The sequence below is a fragment of the Setaria viridis genome, chromosome 2, assembly GCF_005286985.2.
Source record: "Setaria viridis chromosome 2, Setaria_viridis_v4.0, whole genome shotgun sequence".
In the NCBI taxonomy this organism is placed as follows: Eukaryota; Viridiplantae; Streptophyta; class Magnoliopsida; order Poales; family Poaceae; genus Setaria; species Setaria viridis.
The window spans coordinates 15648672-15669878 of NC_048264.2; the positions used below are offsets into that span (position 1 = coordinate 15648672).

General features: G+C 50.8%; 1 protein-coding gene across 1 annotated transcript; it reads right to left on the bottom strand.

The window, feature by feature from the left end:
• Positions 1-1701: 1701 nt before the first annotated feature.
• LOC117845820 (transcription factor MYB77) lies at positions 1702-3551 on the bottom strand. The gene has a single exon (XM_034726907.2). It carries the CDS (start codon positions 3353-3355, stop codon positions 2276-2278), a length of 1080 nt encoding a protein of 359 aa, XP_034582798.1. The 5' UTR covers positions 3356-3551; the 3' UTR covers positions 1702-2275.
• Between the last annotated feature and the right edge of the window lie 17656 nt (positions 3552-21207).

Sequence of the window (21207 nt, forward strand, 5' to 3'; positions counted from 1 at the left end):
GGGTTGTTTAGTTTAGACCAGTCCTAGTGGAAGTTTTATGAAAAATTTTATGAGTATTAAATTTTATATCACAACAATTTAGTTGATTTGCTAAAAACTTTGCGAGGAGAGATAAGGAAGAGTTTCAACGTCATGATGACTGATGCTTAGGAATGTTATAAATGCAATAAACGTTTTTTGATGATGTAGCAACAAATAAGATTAATAATGCCAGCAGGAGGGAAAAGGATAAGGTTATGTTTGAATGAAGAATGTTTCTAGTTTTGTGAAGAAAACAATACGGTTTTGCAAAAGATTCGAGTTTTTCGAAGTAACAAAGTGTATTTGGATGCCAGAAACCTTGTTTTTTCAGCTTGATTCGAGTTTTGTATAGAGAAACAATACGTCCTTGTGGCATCGCATGATGTGAGTTTTGTCCACGCACAAACCAACGGCACTAGCTCCTTTCCTAATCCGTCGCTGCTCATCATGCTCCGTCTGCTACTTGTACCACCTTATCCCCGGGCAAGTTGCCTTTAGACCAGTCATCTCTCTACCGCAGCATCTACACGACGCACAGTGGCATCTCGCTTGTGCACAGTGCAAAGCGCGTTTTGGTTGCGGCTGAAACGCACACCAACTCCCGCTTGACTACGCCAATGCTAGCTAAACTTGTGGGGTTTAGCTCCATGTTGCTCCATGTTTCCTGGGGCCATCGTTCAAGGCCACGCATGACAGGAGCCCAGGACACGCCAATGATACCAATGATACGGAGGAGCGCAGTGTGAGTCGTAGCACGCAGTGGCCTGCTTGTCTCCAAGTGGGTGGATAACCGCATCCACCTTTCGGCTTCCGTTCCGTGTTAGGCTCCGCTTCCTCTACACTGCCGTTTCAACTTTCAAACGCACCCATCAGCGTGGATCGTGTTCGATCTCTCTCCAGTTTCCACGAGAAACGAGGACGAGACGAAACCACCACCACCATCACTAACGGAGCTGCGAAAATTTAGGCCCATCCAAACGGGAGAGAGGGAGTTAATAGGTAGGGTTAAACTTTAGCCCATCAAGAAGTGCAAAAACTATTAATTGGTGAGAAGAAGCTAACGAATATTAATAGCTCGTAAAAAGATAAAAATGAGGAGAGAGATAGGAAAAAGATGAGGAGATAAAGGATAAAAAATATTTTATAAACTTTAATCCTATATCCATTAATCGTGTCTCCCAACAGAAATTATCCATTAATCATGTCTCCCAACAACGGAAATATTAATCTATATCTATTAACCATGCCTTCGAACGCAAGTACTGACCGGCTCATTCATCCAAGGACCCAACGATGAGGTTGGGAGGCCGGGAAGAGGGGAGCGGTGGACAGCCAGGCAGGCGGTTAGCTGTCGCTCGGTCATCCCCCACTCCGCTCTCACTCACTCTGTCTCCGCAGCAGACTCTGCCAACGGCCGGCTGGCAGCCATCATGGCCATGTACAATTCCGCTTTCGTCGTCCTCGCCCTGTTGCCTTTGCCCACGCCATATTCTCTTCTCCGGTCCTCCAAAACAAAACAACCCGAGCGCAAACAAATATCTCCATCTAACTAGCCCTAGTAGACCATGCTAGTGTACCCTGCACGGCGGTTCTGCTCTGTACCGACAAACAAACAAGGTTGTAACCAACTGAAAACAAAGTCATCATACACGTATACAGAGTTTGCAAGAGCACAATGTGTGATCCATGGAACTTGAGAGGCCTCTTCTTCTCAGATTCATCTTTTTTCATTTCTTTCTCTCTCTCTTTTTTTGTCTCTGTACAAAAAGAACATGCTTGATGACTACTACTCCGGCTGGTATGGTACTGGTTACCACCAGCAGCAAGGGAGGGAGGGAGGATCCGTGCTCTGCAGCTTATTTCAGGGGGTGCTGTGCCTCTACCTCCAAACTGCCAACCAGACGACGAGACGAAGTTTTCTTCGTCTCTGCGCGCTGCTCTGCTCGCTTGGAGACTTACGTAAGAGCTAGACTGGATAGAACTGAACAAAAGGGGGAAAAAATTTAGAAAAGAAATGGCTAGATTAAGGGAACTAGACAGGGGGGTTTGGAAGGAAGGATCCTTGTTTGTTTGTTTAAACGATAGCTTTGGAATGAAGCCGGTGGAGCTCCCTCTTCTCTTCACTTGCCGACGCCGCACGGCCTCTGTTTGTTTGAAGGCAGCGAGATTGCTTTGCCATGCCGTCGTTGCACATGCTGGTTCTTGATGCGGATCGATCGATTCGCCGATTCATCGTTATCTTCTTCGACTGCTTCTACTCGATCTTGGCCATGCCCATCATGCGCTTGCTGACGGCGTGCACGGCGGCGCCGGCGTCGGCGCGCGGGTCCAGGCCCGACCCGGACATGTAGTTGCGGACCTCGATCCGGATCATCTCCTGCATCATCGACAGGAACTCCGCGCTGAACGGCGCCGGGGACTGTGGCGGCGGCGGCAGCCGCGGCGATGCGAGGTTCATCGCCGGCGGCTCCAGCTGGAACGGCAAGCTCGGTTGGGTTGGCGGGGGCGGGGGCGGCGGCGGCATCTGAGAAGGAGCCGGCTGCTGCTGCTGCATCTGTACAGGAGGTGGGGACGGGGACGGATCGGCCTGCTGATCCAGCCCGGGCAGGGACAGGGACAGCGACAGGGAGGTCGCCGGAGGAGGAGGAGCCTGCGGCGGCGGAGAGGGCGGTCGCGGCGCCAGCGGCGGCGGGAGCACGACCACACCGCCTGCGCGGGGCACGGGGCGGTACACGTGCTGCTGCTGCTGCGACGTCACGGCCGGAGCCGCCGACGGCATGACGGAGGGGAGGCTGTGGTGGCTGGAGTCGCTGAGGTCGGACCCGGAGGGGCTGCCGGGGCTGAAGCAGAGCCCCGGGTGGCCGTCGCTGCTTGTCCGCTTGAGCGGCCGCTCGTCGTCCGCGTCAGCCGCAGCAGCAGGGCCGGCAGCACCGCAACCGGAACCAGCGGCGGCGTAGTACTTCCTCTTGAGCGTGGAGTTCCAGTGGTTCTTGATGGCGTTGTCGGTGCGTCCGGAGAGGAGGCGCGCGATGGTTGCCCACTTGTTCCCGAACCGCGCGTGCGCGCGGAGGATGGTGTCGTCCTCGTCGGGCGTGAAGGGGCGGTGCTCCACCTGCGGCGAGAGCTGGTTGCACCACCGCAGGCGGCAGGACTTGCCCGACCGGCCCGGGATGGAGCGGCTGATGAGGGACCAGTTGCGCGCGCCGTGGCGCGCCACGAGCCGCTGCAGGGCCTCGTCTTCCTCGGGGCTCCAGGGACCCTTGATCCGGTCCACGTCCGGCTTCCCGCCGGCGCCGCCGGCGCGGCACGACGGGGAGGAAGAAGACGACGCCATGGCTAAAGACGAGATGAGCGGCTGGTTTGATGTGGATGTGTGTTTGTCTGTGACCGACTGATTGATTTGTGATGATTGGTTGATGAGATGGAGCGAGTTCTAGGAAGGAAGTGGGGGGAGGAGGAAGAAGGGGGAAGGGGAGAGGAGGAGGAGCAGAGGTGGTGCAGGAGGAGGAAGTGAAGGTTGCGGAGAGGCAGGGGAGGGGGGTATATAAGCAAGGGGAGGGAGATGAGAGGGGGAGCAGCCGGTGGGGGGTCACCGCTGACCGGACGGGCAGGCGGCAGCGGCGAGGGGGATGGATGCGTGTGCGTGCGTGCGTGGTGGTGTGGTTCCAGACGGGCGGGGCGGGATGCAGTTGGAGGTGGATTGGGTACAGCTGGCGAGGGGGGACACGCGTCGCCTGTCGCGGGGCGGCGCCCCACGCGCCCCCCGACGACCCGCCCGTTGGTCGCGTCGCGTCGCGTGCTGCGGTGCTGCCGCTGCGGCTGCGAGCACACACGAATCGAACAAACCTGGAATGAAAAATCTCGGTGGTTGGTCAGTTTGGTAGCAGTTGGGTCGGGTCGCGGACCTGGACCGGTGGCGGTTGAGCTCAACTCCAGACCGCGGCCCACGCCAGCGGCCTCCTTGGCGTGGCTTCTTCCATTTCTCCCAAAGTACGTTGGAGCGGAACGCGACCCAGCCAGCCAAACTGCCGCGCCGACGTGCAAAGCGAAGCTAACATCCACCCATTGATTGAACAAGCTTTGGTAAATATTGAGCCGCCAACGTGATCTTTACCGAAATTATGTACTTCTAGCAGTATAATCTCGATACCTTTTTTTGAGATTCCAAAAAACTAAGCTAATAGGAGATTAAATTGTCACATCAAGTTTCACTATCTGTAAAAAATTCAATTCAAAATGGTAAATAAACCTAATGCAAGCACACTTGGCAAGTATGACCATGCTACCTTGGACCTGCATGGCTTCTATATATCTCAACAACAACAGGTTGATTCGATTAAATCTCCACACAATGGGTGGTTTTTGCAACAAATTGAGTAAGTAGGTGGGTATTTGCAATAAAATGGATTACGGAGGCAATGTCAAACTTGAATCAACTTATAGGTTGGTTTATGCAATGTTACCTCCTAGAGGTTTTAGTAAATAGTAGAACTCATAAAGAGCATGAACCTGAGTAATAATATGAGGGTTTGTGTTTTTCTAGTTATTTTAATGACAGTTGTGGATAAAAAATCCATCTCAACTAATGCCCCAATAAGTTAAAATAATCCTACTAACTCACCCGTACAGTTAACCCTCTTATTGACATTCAAATGGGTGTGTTGATGTTGTTCGAGTTAGCATTGGATCCGCAACCGAACTACCGTGTCTCACCCACACCAGTCAACCTTTGTTGATGTGGTGACGCCTGCAAATAATCGAGCGGTCCAGTGGAAATGCACGCACGATGCAACTCTCAGCGCACACGCCGCGCCTCATCCAAAACTAGTCTTTTCGGTTGGGAAACGGCGTGGCACACACATATAGGCCTAGGAGCTTAGTTAGGTCAATAACAACCAATGCCCATCTTCTCTTTTATGAATATACTCCCTCCATCCCAAATTGTAAGTTTCGATATTTTATATTCATAATATTTATTATGTATCTGACATAGGTACATCTACATGCCAAAACACCCTATAATTCCGGACGGATGGAGTAGCATATATTAAGTTTAATTGCTAATTAAACTTGAAATCCACCCCCTACCCTTACTGTGTGTTGTCACCTGTAAATTTGGGATCAAGCTCCGTCACTGCACATATATACTCCCTCCATCCCGGTATAAGTGCACTATTAGGATTTGAATAGCAAGTTATTTATTGATAGGAAAAACTGCCCCTATCCAAAGAAGATAGATGGACTGAGCGGTGTGGAAGAGTCCATAGGGTTTCAGCACTTCAGGCATATACGTTTGGTCCAGAGTATTTTTTAAAAAAAAAACAGGATCCACATGTACTCATGCATAGGCTGGACTGATGAACACTTAATGCGTTTAATTCGGGATATTTTTGAACCGTAGAAATGCAATTAAACTGGGATGGAGGGAGCGAGCAATACACACGCACACGTCGTCCGAACGGGTTCATGGAACGGTTGGCTGCTGCGGATGATCTGTGATTACTTCAGGCGATCGGTCTGTGCGTGGCCCGTGCGGTGTCCCCGTCCTGGTGGGATCGGTTTCTCGTTTGGTTGGTTCGTCGTTGCACTGGCAAGCTCGGTGGTTGTTACTCTGCCCCCGGCCGTCTGCATCCATCGATCCCGTCCCGTCATATCTTACAGGGATGCATCGCCGTCGCCGTCGCCGCTCGATCGTGACGAGAGCTTTATTCTCCTGAAATCGAGTGGGTGAGTCAGTGATTGGTCGCGTTAACAGCCGTGACGGCACGCCGCAACCGATGACCGATCGATCGATCTGCCGGTGTGTGTAGTATCGAGCAAGGAGGGGCTAGTAGGCTCGTTCATTCGTCGTCGTCGTTCGTTCGTTCGTTCCTTGCGTTGGTGGTTACTCGATCCTAGCTACTTCATTTGGTGATGGGTCTCGTTTCCATTTTCCCCATGGCTGGTGAACGGAGCCGTCAACCACGGGAGTTTGCGCATCCCAATCCACTTCTTTTTTTCGTTAGGTTTCGCAAAAGGAGCAATACAGTAGGCATAAATATTCCGTGGTTGCTGGTACATCCTCCTACATCAATACAAATTACACTGCTTATTTCGTTTAATTAGGACAAAGCAAGCTTTGACGTGGGGAATTGAAAATGTTTTATATTTAACTACGCTTATAGTATATATTTCAGAAGCTTTCAATGTTCATAGCTCTCGTACATCAATTTTAATTGTTTGAAATGTTTAGCAGTCAATTGAGAATACATCTAACCAGTTTGATTGCCTGGTAGGCTGGTAGTAATGTTTATATGCACCCTTGCTTCTCTTACCAAACTCGAGTGAACATCTCAAGCTAATTAATGGTGAACAAGTGACCGTACGACTCTGAACATCCTTCGACACGTAGATGGAGCTAGTAGTGGGGCCTAATGAATTTCTTTAATTATAGTATTAATACATTTCATATGTAGAAATCAGATAGAGCCTTAGACATTCTTACTATTTGACTTCCTCTAATTTTTTTCCCTAGCTCCGTCCCTGAATTGACAAGATAGGGCCGTAGTATGAGTATAGTCAACAAAATAAGCATGCACAGTATCTAAACTTACTTTTCAAATTAAACGATATATAGAAAAGTATGACTTAGTTCTTCATGTCATGAATTTCGGGCACTTCATCGCTTGAAACAGTAACAGAAATTAATGCTAATAAGGCCAACATGGCACCAAGAATCCCTAGAGCGCATGATTGCCGCGCACGGCACTCGCAAGAATATAAGCTGGCGACAAAACACACACGCGGCTTTCGCTTTTGGTAGGGTTGCTGCGTGGGGACATGATTTTCATTTCAAGAGCCTAATAAACCCAATCATACCACTCATTGGCCGTCATCTGTTTCAATGTCCTTTTTGTGTCGTGATGGACCCTGGCTACTTAACTGGCCTGCTGACCAGTCGCATCACGACCAACCACTTGTTGCAAGCATAATGCATGGCCGGGGTATAGTAGTGACTGATAGTTCTTATTCATATGTTCAGTTGTCACACCGTTTGATCGATCGGTGTCTTTCTCCTAACTCCGTGCCAAACTTGCAGCCTATTTTCAGCAATGCTTCTTTACGCGCAGCACTACGCGGGCCTCTTTTATTTATTTTTTGTTATAGCAACTTTAATCAGGATTATTTATGATCTTAAGTAAAGCAGGAGTACGTGCTCTTCTCTTATAGTCTTATGTGGCAAGGCTCCAAGATTAAAGCAGCTAGGGTCCTAGACTCCTAGGGACTACTATGGGATCCTTTTTTTTCTTTAGCAATTGATGATATTTTCGAAAGGTAATAGAGAAAATGAATTATAGCCAGGGCACTCTCGCCAAAATCCTCTTACATGTCCACATACATGCATTCCTCTTCTCGGCGTGCGAAATCAAAGGCTTGTGCACAACAAAAATACAAGGGAAATCCATGTCTAGGAACATTGCTTGCTGAGACCGCACCAGCAGCTGCCACGCTACGGCCGTGGTGTCGACTGCGGAGAGACAGCCGGGTTGGTTTGGAAATGGAAGCGAAATAATGATCCATTGTTTTCAATTGTCATGTAGTAGTAGTAGATGCAATGTTGGAATTTCAGGTTCCATTCAAGCAAGTCATGTGTCTGATGCAGATCTAATCTCTTTGACTACACAGAATTGACAAGGTCTCACTGCGCTCAATAGATATGGCTACCGCACAAGCCTCAGAAGTGTTGGTTGACAAAGGATTGCCTTTGGGGATGGATGAAACCATGGTTGAGGAGTATGCCTCCCAGTCAAAGTTGCTGCAAGAATTTGTTAAGATCCCCAGTTGTGGCAAGGCTTTGGATCTTCAATTCCAAGGATGGTATGCACTGCTGTTGCTACCCTATTTGTTTTCTGAAATTGAGGTGTCTCATTGTTTGTTTGTGGGTTCTGCAGAAAACACATCCAGAGCAGTGGTTTCCATTGGCCAATCAGATCTTTTGGGCAACAAGAGGAGAAAATTCCTTTTCAATTCTCACATTTCAAAGGATGCCTCAAAGTCCGTCCATTTCCATTGGTCTCCCTTCCTGACTGAAATAAGTGGAGTGTCAGCAGTAATTCCATCGCCATCTGGAGTGTCAGCAGTAATTCCAAGGTTGATCCTCCTTCAACCATGCACATTGTCAACACACAGCTACAATAGTTATACTACACTAACGGTGACACAGCCTTCCCTGCGGGCGCGGCGTTAGCGCGCCGATCATCCTAGTATTTGCACATAGGCCGAAGGAAGACCTGAAACTTTTCAAAAAAAAAAAAAGGAGACCGGAAGAGCAACGGCAGCAGGAACGGACGAAATAATGTCCCAGGTGGGGCTCTCGTCTACGGCGGCGGGCGGTGTCGAGTGGTGGTGAGTGGAACGAGGACCGGAAGTGGAAGCCAGGCTGTGCTCTCCCCGCCAACCGACACCCTCCGGCGCGAGCTCCCCGGGCAGATATATCAAAAGCGTTTTCCTTTGCCTCCAAATATCCCCTCTGCGGAGCCAACCAACCAGAGAACCGCCTCCCAATCCCTGTCCCCACTCTCCAGGCAATCCCCACGCACGCACGCGACGAAGAGCAGCTTCGTGCTCACTTCCTTGGTCCTCGTCACCAGCGCGGCGTTCTCCCTCAGATTTCTTTGGAGAGGAAAACAGAAACGAAGCGAAAAGGACGTTTTACTCCAGCGAGCTGGCATGGTTTGTATCATGCCTGAGCGGGATGCGTGCTATTTTGTTTTTTTCCATGTATTCACGGCGCAGATGAATTTAGTTTTGATTTGGTGTCAGATACGCGGTACCACGTTCGAACGGACATAAAGTTGTCAGCCTATGTCTCCTAGCATATTTCCCAGTTGAGAACAGTTCTTTTTTATAAAGCTATGGAACTAGCATGTACTCATCCAGCCAACCTCTACCACTCATTCAAATTTTGAATGCATGTTATAATAAAAAAATTGTAAATACTGAAAAGCACAAGCACAACCACTCACTCGAAGTTTGAACGCACAGTTCCATAAAAAATCATGAATATTGAATAGCACGTGCAACAAAAGAGAGAATTGCTGCTACTATAGTACCTCCGATATTGCCAAAGGTACCTTGCCGGTATATACTCACCATCGCCAAAGGTACCTTGCTGTAAAAATTATCCAATCACCTGTGATATGATCCTACTTTTTTTTAAAAAAAAGCTATGATGTGATCCACCCAAAAACCAAATCAAAATGCAGTTCTTTTCCGAGAGCCAAACTCAACATATTTATAAAAGTAGAAAAAATGCTGCAGACACTCCACACATTGCTTAAAATTTTCATCAACTCATCAATACCATACATGTATATTGCCTATCACACACGTACCAGCAATGTATATTGCATGGAACATATATGGAACACTTGAAAATGCACAAGCTTAAGTGTGTGCATACAGAATGCAGGTCTCGTTTGAATACTAGGGGCTAAACTTTAGCCCTGTCACATCGGATGTTCGGATGCTAATTAGGAGGATTAAACATGAGCTAATTATAAAACTAATAGCAGAACCCCTAGGCTAAATCGCGAGATGAATCTATTAAGCCTAATTAATCCATCATTAGCGAATGGTTACTGTAGCACCACATTGTCAAATCATGGATTAATTAGGCTTAATAGATTCGTCTCGCGATTTAGCCTAGGGGTTGTGCAATTAATTTTGTAATTAGCCTATGTTTAATACTTCTAATTAGTGTCCAAACATTCGATGTAACACCCCTATCTCCCAAACACCCCCGTAATACACACTAATCTCAATGATCTAGACACCATAATGACATGTTCCTCCACGAGAAGAGGGAGGTTTGTACCTTCCTTTGAGCGGTACACCTCTTTGTAGTTGCTAGGAAGCGCCTCCCACAATTCGTCCCAGCAGAACCTCTCATTGCCTTTCTCTGCCATTATCCAGCATATGCCTCTCCACTTCTTGTGACCGCCAAGCTGTGCTCATTGATGAAGGGGATCATTGAGAATATACACTATTAGGAAGTATATGTGTATATTAGGATGTGTTTATCCTTTCCTTATATGCTTGATGTATTTCTTGCACTCCAAGCCATATTGACCATATATATAGAGGTCAACCCCCCTCATTAGTATGCTACTTCTCTACATGGTATCATGAGATTAGATCGTGAGCCTCCTCACCCTGCGCCTTCCCCCTGATACACGCAACCCTAGGCGGCGCCCCCTGCTACGCCGCCGCCACCCACCCTCCGCTGCACCTCCCCGATCGGCTCCCCCCCGACCGGTCCCCCCCCCCCCCCCGTCCCGTCCCCTGACCGGCTCCTCCCCCCCCCCCCCCCCCCCCCCCCCCCCCCGCGATCGTGCACCATGACCTCCGCCGATTGCTCTATGTCCAGCGACACACCGCTCCTGCTGCTAATCCTATGCCGCCTCCTGGACCGCTTCCTGCTGCCACCCGTGTTGCATCTGTGCCACCACCTGGCACCGACGGCTCCTCTGGTGGTGTGCCCCAAGTTCCTCCTGCTGGCGATGCACCCGGCAACAGCGGCAGCGGCTTCAACGTGTACCTGGCACTGCCGCCCGCCGTCCACCGCTACGCCACCATCTCCGTCAAGTCTCACATCCCCGTGACGCTGATGATGAAGTACAACGCCTACTCTAGATGGGCGTCCTTCTTCAAGTCCATGTGCGGCAAGTTCGGTCTCAAGTCGCACATCCATGGCACGGTGGCGCCCCGTCCCTAGGACCTTGACTGGGATCAAGTGGATTGCTGCGTCCGCTCCTAGTTCTTCGGCTCCATCGATGACTCCATCCTTGACCTTGCCATGACTGACGATGATCAAACCGCTCGGGGCTCACCATCGAGGGCATCTTTCACACCAACAAGCAGTCCCAGGCGATCTTCCTCAGCCATGACTTCAACTCCATGACACAGGGCAACTCCTCCATCGCTGAGTACTGTAGCTGCATGAAGACCCTCATCGACGCCCTCCACGACGTTGCCATCCCATTCAGGATTCCCAGCTTGTCGTGAACCTCCTCCGCGGCCTCAACTTGCGCTTATTCAACACCGCCGACGATATCTCTAACACTGCCGACGACATTGCCAACTCCACCGCCGGCTTCCCGTCCTTCGCCCAGGTGCGGGACATGCTCGCCCTGAAGGAACTTCGCCTTGCCAACGAGGAGAAGATCTCCAACTCTACCACCCTCCTCGCCGGGACCTCCCCGTCGTCTTCATCCTCCAGCTGTACAGGCGACTGTCGCCCGCCATCTGGTTTGTCCAAACTGGCAGCGACAGCAGCAGCAGTAGCGGCGGCCGTGGCCGCGACAGTAGCGGCTACGGCAGTAGCAACGGTGGCGGCGGCGGCGGCGACAAGAAGAAGTGGCAAAAGAAGGGCGGCGGCGGCTTTCCAGGCACCCCCTGGCGGCGAGCCCCCACGACCCACCGGCCCGTGGTTCTGCTTCAATCCAGGGGCCAGCTCCAACGGCGCCACTGGCTTCTAGCAGGCTGGCGGTCAGCATCCGTCGGGCGGAGGGGGCTGGAGCGCCGGCGCCTCTGGTCTCCTCGACCCCCCTCCATAGGCCCACGCCGCCTACGCCCCTGTCCAAACGCCCACATGGGACCAGGCGGGTCTAGTTGCTGCCCTGAACCAGATGGCGCCGCAGAACGGCAGTTGGGTGGTTGACTCGGGTGCATCCAACCACATGTTGTCCTCGAATGGTATTTTTCTTTCCGGACTCCCTCCCTCTCACTCCTCCATTACTGTCGGTAACGGTCACACCCTTCCTGTCACGTGCTGTGGCAACTCTACCCTTACCACCCCCACCTCCCACTTTCATCTTAACAATGTCCTTATCGTTCCTTCTCTGATTCATAATCTGATTTCCGTTTGTCTAGTTACTAAGGACAATAACTGCACCATAGAGTTTAACGCTTTTGGTTTTTTTGTCAAGGATTTTCTGATTAGATGCGTGATTCTTCGCTGCAATTGCACCGGCGATCTTTACACTATGCCTCCAGCGGCCAGCTTTTCAGCGCCCCACGCCAGCCTCACCATCACCTCCAGTTTGTGGCATCTCCATCTTGGTCATCCTGGTCCTGCCAACATTGCCACACTTAAACAAACTTCATCCATTGCTTGTTAAAATGATAATCATACTCTATGTCATTCCTGTCAGTTAGGGAAACATGTGTGGTTACCTTTCTCACATTCTAGCTCTCGCAGTTCTTCTCCCTTTGAGTTAGTTCACTGTGATGTTTGGACTTCTCCCGTAGCTAGCATCTCTGGTTATCGCTACTACCTAGTCATTTTGGATGACTTCTCGCATTTTTGTTGGACGTTTCCTCTAGTTCATACATTTGAAGTCGCCTCACATATCACTGACTTCTACGCCTATACTCACACGCAGTTTAGTCTTCCTGTTTGAAGCATCCAAACTAACAACGGGATCGTGTTTGTCAATAAGACTCTCACATCCTTTTGACTTCTCGGGGTATCCACTTGCGCCTCTCGTGTCCCTACACTTCTCCACAAAACGGGAAAGCCGAGCGTGTCCTACGCACCCTTAGTAACGTGACTCGCACATTGCTCATTCATGCCTCCATGGCCGTCCCATACTGAGCCGAGGCGCTCGCCACCGCCACCTATCTTCTAAATCCGCGCCCCTGTTCTGCCGTTCAGAATGACATCCCCTACCACCTCCTCTACTCCCAGCCTCTCGAGTACTCTCACTTGCGTGCCTTCGGTTCTCTTTGCTACCCCAACCTCTCAGCCACGGCATGCCACAAGCTTGCTCCTCGCTCCGCAGCCTGTGTCTTACTCGGTTATCCCTCCTCTCACAAGGGGTACCACTGCCTTGACTTGTCCACTCGTTGCGTCATCATCTCTCACCATGTTGTCATCGACGAGTCCGTCTTTCCCTTCTCCTCCCATTCTACTCACCCATCGCAGCTCGACTTCCTTTTGTCGAGCCCCTCCAATATTCCTGCTTCCCCCACGGTCGCTCCGTCATCAGACGTTAAGCAGCCGCAGCCCTAACTAGTTTTTTTGCAGGAACTCACCAATGACGACCCTGCAATCCTATTCCACGGGTCGACTGTGTACCCCGTTCCATTTGCGGGTGGGTTGCCGCTCTCCACCGCGCTCCCGACTGCTCCAACCGCAACTCCAGCACTTCCAATCGCGACCGCGACGCCCGCGGTCACGCCCTTGACTGCTTCGACTGCGACCGTGCCACACGCGTGTGCGGCCCCGACCACAACTGCAGTGCTCCTGACTGCTCCGACCGCGATCGCGGCGCGCACGGGTACGCTCCCAACTGCTCCGACCGCGACCGCGTCACGCGCAGGTGCGGCTCCCATCGCACCATCCACACTGGTGTGCGCTCCGATCGGTCGGGCGAGTGGCCCGACCGCACCGGCAAATGCCCCGACCGCCCTGGGGAGCGATCGGATCGGTCGGGCGCACACCCCGACCGCACCAACACACGCTCCGATCGGTCGGGCGAGCGCCCCGACCGCACCGGTGAGCGCTCCGACCGATCGTGCGAGCGCCCATGGTCCTCCCCCCGCGCCTGCGGCACCTGAGGCCCTAGCGCCTTTTGCGCCCTCCTCGTCGCCCTTTGCCCCCACACCATGTCACTTGGTCTGTGATTGGGGCAATCCAGCGGCGCCATTACTATGGCATGATAGCCTTGACTTCTTATCCGCCCTCTCCGATTCCGGTGAACTATCGCAATGCTCTGGCTAACACCAACTGGCGTCCCACCATGGTCGATGAGTTCCAGGCCCTCATCGACAACGACACCTGGCGTCTCGTCCTGCGGTCGCCCGGTGCCAATGTCGTGTCAGGCAAGTGGATCTTCCGGCATAACTTCCATGCCGATGGGTCCCTCACCCGGCACAAGGCACGTTGGGTGGTTCGTGGCTTCTCCTAGCATCACAGTATCGACTACGACGAGACCTTTAGTCCGGTCGTCAAACCGGTGATGATCCGGACCGTCCTCAACATCGCCACTTCTCACGCCTGACCAATCCACTAGCTGGACGTGAAGAATGCGTTTCTTCACGGACACCTCATGGAGACTGTCTACTGCCAGCAGCCTCCCAGATTCGTCATCCCCGTCGCCCTCAATCACGTCTATCTCCTGCAGAAGTCCTTGTATGGACTGAAGTAGGCCCCGAGTGTGTGGGACCAACGGTTCGCCTCCTTCCTTTGCCAGCTCGGTTTCATGGCCTTCACCTTCGACACCTCCCTCTTTGTATACAAAGAGGGGTCGAGCATCGCCTACCTGCTGCTCTACATCGAGGACATCATCCTCACCGCCTCATCCTCAACTCTTCTTCAGCAGATCATAGGGCGTCTTCACTCCAAGTTTGCCATGACGGATCTTGGAGACCTACACCACTTCCTCGGCATCTCCGTCACGCGCTTCTCCTAGGGGCTGTTCCTGTCTCAGTGACAGTACACCCTGGATCTTCTTCAACATCCTAGCATGGCTGACTGTCACTCTACAGCGACTTCCGTTAACACTCATGCCAAGCTTTCAGCACATGACGGCGCCAAACTCCAGGATGTCTCTGAGTATCAGAGTCTTGTTGGAGCTCTTCAGTACCTCACTCTGACTCGACCTGACTTGGCGTATGTAGTTCAGCAGGTGTGCCTCTTCATGCATGACCCGCGCGAGCCCCATATGGCCCTAATCAAGTGCATCCTGCGCTATGTGAAGGGCACACTTTCCTCCGAGCTTCACATCGGCACTAGCTCTGTCCAATCTCTGACTGCCTACTTCGACGCCGACTGGGCTGGCTGCTCGGAGTCTAGACGCTCCACCTCCGGCTTTTGCGTCTACCTTGGCGACAATTTGGTGTCTTGGTCCTCCAAGTGCCAAACCACGGTGTCTTGTTCTAGTGCTGAGGCGGAGTACCCGGCTGTGGCTCATGCTGTGGTAGAATGTTGCTGGTTGCATCAACTTCTTCAGGAGCTTCATGTCTCGCTTGCTTTGGCCACTATTGTCTACTGTGACAACGTGAGTGCTATCTACATGATAGCCAACTTGGTGCATCATCGGCGTACGAAGCATATCGAGATTGATATTCACTTTGTTCGTGAGAAGGTGGCCCTAGGTGAGGTCCGGGTCCTCCATGTGCCGTCCTCTCACCTATTCGCAGATATCATGACGAAGGGCCTGCCAACTCCTTTGTTTACTGAGTTGAGTTTAGGTCAAGTCTGTGCGTCCGTGATCCTCCCGCTTCGACTGCGGGCAGGTATTAGGAAGTATGTGTATATTAGGATGTGTTTATCCTTTCCTTGTACACTTGTTGTATTTCTTGTACTCCAAGCCATATTGGCATGTCACCCCTCATTAGGGTGTGTGGTGTTTTCCCATCTACTTCTCTACATACACACATGAACCTTAATAACACATGTACTTTTTAGAGTAAGATCAGTGCCACAGTGCATAGCTTATACATTACAATGCAGCGTGCCAATTATATTTTTCTTAAAAAAAAGTAGAAGCAAAGCAGGTGATAATACACGCGAACATGCCCTTGAGTACAAATTAAAAGACATTCAAAATGATGGTGTATAATTATGCACATATCATTTTAGCCACTTATCAAAGAGCATGTATGTAACATCCGCAAAATTACCAACCTAAAATCACCCGTTAAAAATCGCGTTTAAAATCTTTTTACCGCTGAGCTTCCGGAAATCTAAAATCTTCCCGGCGATTTCGCCATCCCGGCACCCAAGCCAACCCCCATCATTTTATCCGTGCCCGTTTTTCTCGCCGCGTGCCGTCGTCAGACGCCGCGCGCGAGTTCCGACCGCGTGCCGCGAACGCCGCCAGTCTCCCCTTTTTCTTTCTCTTTTTCCCTCCCCTTTTCTTCTTCTTTCTTCTCCTTCTTCCTTTCTTTTTCCTCTTCTTCCTTCTTCCTCCCTCCTTCTTCTCTCTCCTCCTTCCTTCTTCTTCCTGGCGCCACTCCCCCCGGTCGACCCCAACGACACCCCCCTGGCCGGACCCCCCCGGGCTTTTACTCCTCCGGCCGCCTGGGCCGCTCCGACGCCTGGCCGCCCCGGCCCCCACGCGCCTCGGGTCCCGTGCCTACGTCCGGCGCCGGCCCCTGTCCGGCCCGACCTCGCCGGCCCCAGCGCGCCGGCGCGCCGGCACGCCACCGATGCCGTGCCGCCAAGCTTCCACCGCCGGCCATTACCGGACCCCTACCCGCCGGCTACCTCGCCGGCTATAAAAGGAGGCCACCCCGGCCGCCCCTATCCCCACTCTCCATCCGCCAACACCACCCCTCGCCACCCCAACGTCCACCCTCGCCAAGAGCCGCCACCAGTGCCTCCGTCGCCCGTGCGCCAACCGCCGCCGCCGCCACCGCTTTGACCACCGCCGGCCGCCCCCTCCCATTCTCCAAGCCCCAAGGTAATGGGCAAAATGGGATCTCCACCCCTTCCTCCGCCGCCCCCGGCCCCATCTTCTCTCTCTCCCTCTCCAAGTTCTTGGAGAAGAAGAAGATAAGGATGCCCAGATTTCCGATCCGACCCCCTCTTCCTTATTATTTATAGATTAGTCCTTCCACCACTCTCATAAACCTATTCGCAGATAAGCACCTCCACCTCCAAAAGTATTCACAAATAGGTCCCTGGTTTATCGCAAATCAGTCCTAAACCTCCTTTTTAAGCCCTTAAACCATGTTTAACTCGTCATTTCATGCGCCAAACTTCCTCCATTTAACCCCAAATTTTACCACGTCATCCTCCAGAATACTTCCGCCGATCCATATCCAAATTTCCCAAAACTATTCCTTCTACCTATTTTCCGTTCACGTTTTCTGTTCGGAGCTCAACGGATAAAAACCAACTTTCTTTTATTTATTTGTGTGTCCGTTTGTATGTGCCGTAGATCGCGGATTACCCGAGGGGGAGCTCGAGGAGGAGTTTGACCGTGAGCCCGAGCCCGAGGACCAGCAGCGCGAGCCGGGACTCCCAGAAGGCTTTGAAGACGGCAAGTCCAATCTCACCCTTTGATGCATACTTAATACCTAGTTTTTCAAACACAACCTATTGGCCTGTTTTATAAAATGCATATTGTTTGCTTGCAAGACATGGTTGGATAGCCACCCCTTGATTGTCATGAACATTCCTTGTTGTCCCATATTTATCTCTAAATATGACTTGCTCTGTTTAGATGATAGCTACTGCTAGAACGCTTAGGAATTTGTTACACAACTTCAATTATTATTACAATGGTTTATTTGGAAAATAAATGTGTGTGTGTGTTCAATTGAGAAAATGGTTTTCCGGGTTCAAAGGAAAGGAATGAGTAGACGAGATGGATGGGTGTTTCTTGTGTAAAATGCCAGGATGTTGTGCTCGTACCTTAGTGGTTGAGCAATGTCAGGAGATATCCATCTTGTCATGGTTAAGGACCGAGTGGATGTGTCATCTTGCCTAACTCAACCATCGTGCAACCACTCGACCGTTGTAGGGGCAACGGCTTAGCATAAATCCCACTAGCTAAACTGTTAGTCTTCAGGGGTGCTGGTGAGCAACGGGAGCCCATGGAGAAGGAGTAAGATCTTGGTGACTTAGATCCCGATTACGGTCTCGTGGATGAGCCGTGAACCCTTTGGGTGCTTCCGTGGGGACTAGCCAGTCTTAGCTAAGGTGGGTAATGGCTTTGTTAGGATCCGCACCGGCACTAGGGTGATCGTGTTGCGGTACCCTACTTGTGGGAAAAGTGTACAACCTCTGCAGAGTTAAAACCTATCCAGGTAGCCGTGTCCACGGCATTGGACGAGTTACGGCTTGGTCACATAACTAGCACTTGGGCATGGATGTCACGTGTGTGTGTGTGTGTGTGTGTGTCGGATTTTGGAAGTGTCCGGCAGTTGTGCCGTGAGCTATGGCGGACGGGGAGTCCGATAGCGATACAACTTGAATCCTTTGTGTAGGATCATCCCACTCAGTGATTCGGTTATTAAAGAAAAGCTTTACGAAAACTTGTTTGAAAATGAGCCTATGCATGTGTTGGAAATTTAGCTTTACCGCAAATAAACTCTAGCCTATCCTTGATATATCCTGTGCATATACTTGCTTGTATCCCCCTCCGTGGATGGGGTTGGACTTGTTGAGTACGTTCGTACTCACCCTTGCTTCGTTACTACAGAGGAAGATCCGGACTTCATCGCCGAAGACCTTGAGTAGAGGTTGTGTCCGCACCCAACGCTGCCTGTGGTGTTGGCCTTTCCAAGATGCTGCTGCTGCCGTGTAGTCCCGAGTGCTGTCTTTTGGCAGTCGCTTGGTTAGCCGCTGTTGTTTATTTACTTCTTATCGCTGCGTGGCTCTCACGCCCACTCCCTTGGGAGTTGTACGGTAACTGAATTATCTGTCGAATAAATGTGTTATTAGCCTCCTGGGACTGATATTTGTATCACATTTAGTCTCTACTGATGTGGGGACGCTTCAATGTAGCAATAGCAATTTTGAATCTGTGTAACTAGACAGTACCAGAGGCTCGAGTTGTCAGCACTGTGGGGATGCAACTTGTCAGGAACCACAAACACAATGTCATCAGTTTCAGCAACCATAGAACTAAATCCATATAGCAAACTGATGATTCCCTCATACACACAAGTTATATCATTCTCAAAGAGAAAATAGATAGGAGCAGACAAAAATGGTTGAAAGCATCAAATGAACTACCTTGGATTCGGAATTAAACAAAAAGTAAACGCAAACATACAAAACAAGATTTATTGACCAGTACATTAAATAGCAGCTAGCCATGTTACCTCTCCATCACTAGCAACAACAAAAACATTTAGAAGAGACAAAGATAGAAATCTCATTCAGATTTCTAGTATCAGAAATCTAGCACATATTTCAGACTGGGCCATTCAATGAAAAATGTACCAAAGGCAAAGAACACCAATACTGAACTAGAAATCTGAAGCTTAACTAGTGTCTGAGAATGAAGTATTTCAAGGATTTTCATTTGCCTACTAGTACTTCAAGACAGAGGCAGCAATAGCTAAATAAATACAATTCACTGAAACGCTTTGAACTAGAAATAGTAGGTAAAACAATACTCTTTTAGCCTTCAAGGGACAAAGTACGAACAAAAATGATGCCTTCGCGCAAGCATATTAGTGCTAGTTTCCATCACAAGATAAGATCGAATGAAGGCCGACTACAGGTTGCAATATTTTCAAGCTTTTTTATTTGTACATCCTGAATACATAGGACTTAAAACTTCAAAGCATGCACGGAGAGATTAAAAAAACTAATTTTGTGATTGCACAGAGAACTTTAGTTTGCATCACCAAAAACACACTCCAGTCGTAGCTATAGGAACAAATAGGAGGCACTTGAATTAGAACTTTGCTTAATTAATTTTGATAAGATAGAGCAAGGAAGCAAAGAACAGAGCATCTGTAGGAAACAAAGGGTAGCGAACTTCTGACGGATTTTTTCACAATGAACGTATCCAATCTACTATATTATTGTGTGTTTAGATGTGAGACAATGTAGGATGGCACGGTCCCTCCCAATTTTCTAGGATAGGATGATCCCATTTCATGTTTGGTTGAATGGGATGGGTACATCCCAATTTTTTGTTTGGTTGGAGACATTGCAATAGATGGGACGAGTACCATTTTCTCCTTCTGTTAGACACCGTTTATGGGGCCCACATGTCATACTAACGACCATCTTCTTCCTCCCCCGTTCCGCTTGTGGCACCGGTGCCCAAGCTCGCCCCCTCCGCCGGCCTAGGGGCTCGTCGTTGCGCCTCCAGGGGGAGCTTGCCCCGGCCGGGCCGCCCATGAATCGGGCCCCGCCGGCCGCGAGCTCCATAGCGCTGCCCGCTGGATCTCAGCTCGCGCCCACCAGCCACGGTGGTGCCCGCCCGCACCGGCGGTGGAACTCCAGGTCGTCCATGCCGGCCACTAGCTCAAGATTGCCCCCTCCGCCGGCGGCTCACCCCCTCTGCTCTCCGGTGGCCACCTCCCCGCCGCCCAAGCTCGCCCCCTCCGCCGGCGGCTCGCCCCCTCCGCCGGCCGGTGGCCGCCTCCCCACCGCCCAAGCGAACGGCGCCAGACGACGCGTGACGGGGGCGAAGTGGGATGCCTCCGTCCGCTCGTTTTGGTGGGATGAGGGCATCCCGCATCTGGAGGGTATATTCCCTCATAGGGATGTCCCCGTCCCACCTGTCTCCAAACCAAACGTGGGACGAAGTGGGATCGTCCCATCCCGTCCCACTTTGTCCCTCAAACCAAACGCACCCTTAGACCCTAGACCATATTTGGGAGGGTTTTGGAGCATTTCGCTACTGCACGAAAAACGATGTAAACGGTGCATTTCGGTACCTGAATGCACTGTTTCCGGGTAGTGAACTTCCGAAGGATTTTCTCGCTACGAACGCATGCAATATACTCCATTAGACCCTAGATTATGTTTGGGAGTGTTTTGGAGCATTTCACTACTGCACAAAAAACGATGCGAAATGGGTGCGTTTCGGTACCCTAATGCACTGTTTCAGGGTAGCGAACTTCCGACGGATGTTTTCGCAATGAACGCATCCAATCTACTCCATTAGACCTTAGACCATGTGTTTGGGAGTGTTTTGCAGCATTTTTCTACTGCAAGAAAAATGATGCAAAATGGGTGCGTTTCGATAACTGAATGCACTGTTTCAGAATAACGAATTTCCGTCGGATGTTTTCACAACGAACGCATACACTCTACTCCATTAGACGTTAGATCATGTTTTTGGAGTGTTTTGGAGCATTTTCGCTACTGGACGAAAAATGATGCGAAAAAGGTGTGTTTTGGTATCTGAATGCACTGTTTCAGGGTAGCGAACTTCCGATGGATGTTTTCACAACGAACACATCAGATCTACTCCGTTAGACCATGGAGGAAAAGCTCGGCTTACCCATGACGAGTTGATGACGATGAGGACCTTGGAGCTCTCAACGGACGCGGCAACAGCGGGAACTCCCTTCTTTGTCACCTCCACAGTGTTGAGCCCCTGGCGATGCATCTCGATGGCAGATGTAGAGGAGCTTGAGAGGTGTCAGAGACCACGGTGGCTACTGCAACCTTTGCCACTGGCAGCTCCGTGGGCAACGTGTTCTCCATGCTAGGGTTGTCTC

Excerpts from the sequence above, each read along its gene's own strand:
- LOC117845820 (XM_034726907.2), bottom strand. The coding sequence starts at position 3,355 with ATGGCGTCGTCTTCTTCCTCCCCGTCGTGCCGCGCCGGCGGCGCCGGC.